Consider the following 6,930-nt stretch of genomic DNA (forward strand, 5'->3'; position numbering starts at 1 on the left):
CTTCCCCTTCTCTACCTAGCAGACGTCTAGAGGGGGGGAGTTAAAGTCTCCCTCCTTCCCTTACACCAACGGCGAGCTCCTCTACATAGAAGATGGCGTTGTATCGCTGTGCACGCCCCTGATCTGGACGACGGAGCAGCAACCCACACCTCCCCCCCACAACACATTCTCCCTAGGCCATCGAATCCGACCGAGATCTGTTTCGAATATGCTTTAACCGCCGTTGTGTACATGTCCGCCTCCTGAAATAAGGTGCAACACATGTTGTCAACTATGTATCAACAACTTCTAGATCAGCATGCGCACGTGCAACTGATCAATGATTTTGTGGAGCATATGTATATACATGTTGAGCATTAGATTGGTGATGTTGTATTAATTTTATGTTTGAATCATGTACTTCTAAGTTCGAACTATTTATTGGTGAATAGTTGTGTGCTATTTTCATAATTGTATTCTATTTGTATTGCTGAATGATGTATCGTGCATGAAATATACGTAGAAATGAGATTCCCGAGCGGACAAATGGAGCCGGACGTGTCCACGTCGGTGACTGCTGTGGTGGTGCCGGAGGCAGGTGATGGACGTTGGTGTCAAACTCAGAGATGTTCTGTTATCTTTTTTCAGTTTTGTCATTTGGTCCTTACGTGACTTGTACTTTGATTTTATCATATGAATGAGACACGTATTATCATGCAAAAAAAAAAGAGTCGGACGTGTCCATGAACATAATTTTTTTCTTTTTGAGTTGTGTCCACGAACATATGTTTTTTTTTGAGAACTGAGAATTATCCACGGACATATGTGGAGTCACGTTAGCCCAATCCTCATTAATCAGGCCCTTGAGCGCACATGCAAATACCCAAAAGAAGCCCACCACCCGGGAGGCCCGGACCAGGTCACACATCCCACAAGCCTCGAGCACGATTGCACGAGTTGCCCTTGCCCTCGTGCCACATCCTCGTTGAGCGCCGCCGCGCGTGCTCCTCCCTGCCCGGACCCCTCCTGCAACCCGCATCGCCTCCAGTGCCTGGCGCGACCTCTTCTTCGAACGCCACCGCTCGGCCTGCTTCTGTCGACGCCGCCGCCCGGGTCTTCCTCCAACCCCGCCGCACCCCAGTGCCCCGCGGGACCTCCTCCTCGAACGCCGCCGCCGCGCCTGCGACGCCACAGCTGCTGACACCATCGCGGGTTCTCCCTCGCGCCCACATTTCCCCGCCCACTCTCCGCGGGCGCCGCGACCTCTCTTCCAGCTCGGTTTCCCGAACTCCACCCAACCATGGCCCCAGAAAGGTGCGTCTCTTCTACATTTGCTGTATGTATCATTCAAAGGAAAAGGATAACATCGGTGCATTTTGCGTCAAATTGGATAGTTCTCTCGTGGTCATTGTCATACTGAAGGAGTAAAAGCAGGGGCATCATTTTGTGCCAGTTATCCCAATGAAGAAATATTGAGATTTATAGTGGCCGAAGCAATCTTGATGATAAGAGTAGATGGCACATCATGGCAGTGCATCTTTTTTCTGTCAAATATAGCATGTTCTTGATTTGATGTCTGAACCTTACCATGGATCAGATTATGCATTTTGAAAAAGTGATGTGTGAGTGAGATTAAAATAATACTGTGCTAGATTGCCCTTCTAGAAATTTACTTATTTTACAGTTTATTTAGTGAGTAGCACATTTGCGAAAAGAAACGAATATAGGCTTGAAAGGAGGTGTTCATTGGTGTGAAACTGGACTGGTCTTAGATATCTAGAGATCTTCATATGCTCCTGTAAAGTTCTGTTGTACATCTCGTCCAGGCTATGTCGTCCTCTCTGCACTAGCCGAGCCCGAAGCAAAGTTCGAAGGGTTTGAAATCAAAATATGTTTTATGTCGGTGGTTTTCAGTTGTTAATTTGGTTGATCGAATTCAACAGTATTTGCTTTTTTTGGAGGTGCTGAAGTTGCTGACTAGCCCCAGTGATAGCTGGAATAAGGCCCAAATTGGCTAAGCTCACTAGCTCATGGAGTTACAATGCCAATACGCCGCCATCCTGCCGCTGCAGCCTGCAGGCCTGCATCGCGGATAGTCCCCCAATTCGCCAACCAAACGAACTCATAGAACTGCTCTATGAAAAAAAAACAGAACAGGCAGCAGCAGCCACGCCGCCGTTAACTCGCGTACACTAGCCGCCACCCACACTACCGTGTGCGATTTCTGATAAACCACTGCTGTGCCATGCCCGATTCCATGACCGCCAGTTGGTGGCACCGCCACAACAACGGCGGCATCGACTGAGTAGTCCTGCAATGTATGTTCTGTTTTTTCTCTTTGCCATGTCGAAACTAAATAGATTGTCAGCATGCTTGCCTCCGTGCCTCGTTCCCTTCATGCTTGCTGCCAACTTTGCCTTAGTCTGACCTTGCACGCTCACTGCCGCCACACACTGCGACCTCCGACGGCCACCTCCCCGCCAGCCCCTTGCATCATGATTTCTGGGTTTCTATTGCTTAATGCATTTTGGTGGCAAAGAACCATCTATTACAAGTAGTGTAGCTATAATAAAGATTAAAAGTGTATTTGGTGATGACTGGTGACTAGAAAGATGAAGATTAGTAGCAGGATTTGGGAGCTACGGTTGCTGATCCAGTAGCATTTGCTGTGATGCGCTCATCTAGTGTTATTCATCTGAACCCTTTCTTGGAGTGGAATAATTTTGTCTTAAATTCTTGTAATTGTGTTGCGGATTTGATTGCTGTGTTCTCCTGAAGGCTCCTTATCTTTGAAAATTTAAATGTTTGCAGGAGTGGGTCTAAGAAGCAGGAGCTCAACTCTCAGAAAAAGCTAGAGAAGAAGCTCAGCTTCTATACAAGTAAGTGCAACCTTCCTTTTGAGGGCCACAATTTTTCTTCCATGTGTTCCTGCTCGGTAGGGTTTTGTTGTATTGTTCTTGTGAACATGTACTTATTCTATATTATACTTCCTCCGTCCGAAATTACTTGTTGAAGAAATGGATAAAACTAGATGTATCTAGAACTAAAATACGTCATTGTTGTGTGTTGAGCCATGCAGTTTAAAAAGACTCAAGGTGATGGTAATTGTCTGTAACCATATGACTTCCATGCTATTCTTAAAGAGAACGTTCTCATCGTTACAAAATTATTTTGTTATGGCAGATAACTGGTTAATATAATGAGGAATTGTTGCAAGAAATATTGGTTCTTTTGTTAGCCATGCAATTACAGGAGGTTATAATTTTGGTATATTTCAAAAAACTCACTTCGATCATTCATGTGTGCAAGGTTAGAATTGTGAATCGATTTGTCATGTCACCATATAGACCCATAGAAGATATTTTAAGCAATTAATAATTTGCTATATTTCTCTGTAGAAGAATCAAACACCTAGCAATGCTAACCCTGATTCCTTGATCTATTGCTCATCTGCTTATGTGGGCAAGGTGGTCAGTGGATCCAAACAAGGAAAAGTTACTTCTATTTTCCTTGATATCTGTGAATCATGTTCATCCACAAAATTAAAAAGACCCTCCTCGTTTGGTTTATGTGCTTGTTGTCTTACCGTAAGCCTGGTAATGCAAAAGCATGCACATGCGTAGTGTTCGGTGATATACTATACTTATAACCGGATTTTATTACAGCAGTTGCAGTTGGGACCATGTATGTCTAAATGCAGGAATTCACGTTTTCGCACCAGTAGGGGCCGCATAGCATTGCACTTTGCCCCAGGTTATGATGGTTCACGGAAAACTGAACCTGATTCATTTTTCGAGAAAATGCGACACGATGACTTTGCGTTTCTTTTCATTGAAAAGGGAAGCTAAAAGTTACATGCCACCTAGGAGGTGGTTTATGGTTTGCGTTACAGTGTTTTAATGAACCTGATTCATTGACATGGAAGTATGAAACAGATTACAATTCGGAACCTCATGAGTCAGGAGGCAAAATGGTCAAATGTAAAGGACCACTCATCGGTGTAGAGAATCCATTGCATGTTGACATGGTACCTGACAGATGAGCCCAAGTCAGGGAACCGGGCCATTTTTTGTGAAGTGTCAAAACCTGGTGCAAAGTGCAAACATTATGTGACCCAACTGGATGTGTATAGTGCTACATTTGGACATACATTGTGCAAATTACAACTACTGTAATAAAAACTGGTCCAAAATGCAAGTTACTCATAGTATAATCTGTTTTGTACATATTGTTGTGTTTTCTTGTGTGTTCAATTTTCGAACTGTATAATAAAATGGAAAGGAGATTAGAGATTTCATTATGAATTTATGATTGATGATTAATTTTATGTCATGCATGTATTGCATTTTGCTTGTTCTATGCATCCACCTTGACTAATATTACAGCATAATATGGCTTGTTTTGCTTGCCTCAACTTGCATTGTAACTCATTGGACTCTTTGCTCATCATTCCAGAAGTGAAAGATGCGGTTACCTCCCTACAGGCCAAAAAGGCTATCAGTAAGGTACAAAGATGCTTCTAATTCTGCCCTCCATTAGTATATCGTTCCTTTTGGTCGGCTTTTGCATAAATGTGCAACATTATGAATTTGTTTATTCCTTTGATGGTTCACTTCAAACAAAAATAAAACAAACCTCTCATCCTTGTCTGGCTCATAAGAACGTGAAATAGGGACCGCTCGTGGAGTTAATTAAGAGTATTGAATCATAAATCAGGGTACCAGGTGGACATCATGTCAGGCTCGCTAATTAAACTAAATCTAGAAGTTGATTAAACTCTAGACAGAAAACTCTTGCATGGGCGAAATAGGATCCACCTATGTCTTGGTAAGATAGGATATAATAAAGGATAGTAGCTCATATATGTGGAAACTGATAATAAACTACAATAGGCTCACTACCCAAGTATAACTAACGTCCATGCATGTTTGACAAACAAAATAGTTTTGTGAATGCCATGATTCAGCATGATCAAAGGTAACTTGTCTGAGCTATCACCCTGACCTTTTTAATTAGGAGTGGAAGTCCTCCAAACCAGGGTAATTGGATCCACTACCATGTGTACCCACAATTTCATCCCAAGAGACTTCTTGCATGCCCTCTTTGACAAGCTAATACTGGGTTACACGTGCCAGCCAGTGTGTGGAATGACAATTGAGCACATTTGGTATTGAGGGTCATTCACACATGGAATTTTAATTAGGCTAGTTTTCTCCAGTTTAGTCATTTGATCATTGAGGAAGAGGCCAGTAAGGTTGCTTAATTTCATGCTATTTTAGCATAAGCCACTAACAGCTACATGGAGAGTGTGTCAGCAAGACAAACACTATCATGTGTGCCAGTCATGAAAAGCCAAGCCACGAGGCAAGCTATAAACATAGGGAAGCCACACGTTATGCCAAGCTGGGCCATTGGCAAAACAAAGAAAAGTTACCTACATCGGTCTAGCTTGTCTAGGTACTCAGTTGTAACAAATTGAGTAATCAAGGCTAGATGGATAAGGATTACTCCTTGGTCGCTTATTAAGGTCTTTTTTCCACAGTTTCTGCTGATGGTGTTCTGGTACAAAAAAAAAAAGAAATGCACGGGCCATTACCTTAAAAATGTTTGAGTCTCAACTACTGAGCTGCCTCTGAAATTTTGTCATTGGTAAAAAAAAAATCTGATGCCCTTGTGTCCTTAGCGTCATGAATATTGTGGCACATTTGATGCATTTAGCTAGTTACAGGTTGCAAATTGCCTGTCTATCAAACAATTGTGTTCATATGTGTTAAAGGGATGTGTTTTGCCTTTCCAAATTAGCCTCACACTACTGGTTGTTTATTTGTTTGTCTTGTTTTTATTATTTTCAATAATACCCAACACAGAAGTTCACATTCAGTTCTCATCAAATGTATTTGTGGGTGTTGGAAAGAGGCCTTTTGCTTGTCCAAAGCAGCTTGCCTCTAGCTGTCTACTGTCTTTTTTTTGTTACTGCTGGGCGATGGCCACGCTATATGCTGCAACTGATCAGATACAAAGATATTCATATGCAGTTATTATGCTAGATGGTTCATTTGAGTTTCTTGTCTGTAGAAAAAGAAACAGAGGAGCCGTCAGAAGAAACTGAAAGCATATGATCTGTCAGCACTTTCTGAGTTCCTTCCACAAACAGCCAGCTCCCAGCAGCAGACGGAAGTAAAGCTTAACCGCAAATCGAAGCAGGCTTTAGTGTAATCCTCACATGAAATCTCTGCCCTCCAATCTTTCTCTTTGTTTTTATTTTTCCATCACAGTTTCAGTACCTTCTTTATTTTTCAGGCAGCGAGAGTCTGCTCAACTGAATGCTGTACTGAACAATGCTCAGTTCCAGCTAGACCCATTGGCTGCAATTCATCAGCATCTGGTATCAACACAACCTCCTTCTTCCGTGAAAGACGACGAATCTGCAAAGAACGCGAAGATATCTAGGAAGGACAAGAAAAGGAAAAAGAAGAAGAAAAATGCTTTGTCGACCCCTCAGTCGATGGATATCTGATACTGCGAACTAACTGTCTAAAGTAATGAACGCAGCTACTTTTCTTATCTTGGTCTGTAGGTGACCCTTGTCATCTGTGAACTTGGAAGTTGTAAAATTTTGCTACCAGTGTGAGTTTTGTGTGTCTGAACTTCCAGCTTGCTTTTTTCTCGAAAGAAACTTACAGATTGCTTGCAAAATCACCCTGAAAGTTTGGATTTAGCTCATTGTGCAGGTGCTGCCCATGCGATTCCATGTGTTTTGGGGGGAAAAAGTTTGCCTTGCGATTTTTTTTTAGAGATTTGAGGTGTAGATCTGTTTTGTCGCACTGTTACTTCTGTTCTGGCAATCTTTACAGTACTTAATACCCAACGAAGTCTGGTTTGACGCGTGCTAGAGAAAGAAGGAAGGACTTCTTAATGAAGAGGCAAATGTTAGGCATTTCTCGCCCCCTG

At 42.5% G+C, this 6,930-nt stretch overlaps 1 protein-coding gene across 1 annotated transcript; it reads left to right on the plus strand.

Annotated features, from left to right (window-relative positions):
• The first annotated feature begins 938 nt into the window (after window positions 1–938).
• LOC109758027 (uncharacterized) lies at window positions 939–6,697 on the plus strand. Its single transcript, XM_073508740.1, has 5 exons — window positions 939–1,293; window positions 2,791–2,858; window positions 4,435–4,484; window positions 6,055–6,191; window positions 6,280–6,697. The coding sequence occupies exons 1-5, from the start codon at window positions 1,280–1,282 to the stop codon at window positions 6,494–6,496; spliced, it is 486 nt and encodes a 161-aa protein (XP_073364841.1). The 5' UTR covers window positions 939–1,279; the 3' UTR covers window positions 6,497–6,697.
• The last annotated feature ends 233 nt before the right edge of the window (window positions 6,698–6,930 follow it).

Source organism: Aegilops tauschii, chromosome 2 (genome assembly GCF_002575655.3).
Source record: "Aegilops tauschii subsp. strangulata cultivar AL8/78 chromosome 2, Aet v6.0, whole genome shotgun sequence".
Lineage (NCBI taxonomy): Eukaryota > Viridiplantae > Streptophyta > Magnoliopsida > Poales > Poaceae > Aegilops > Aegilops tauschii.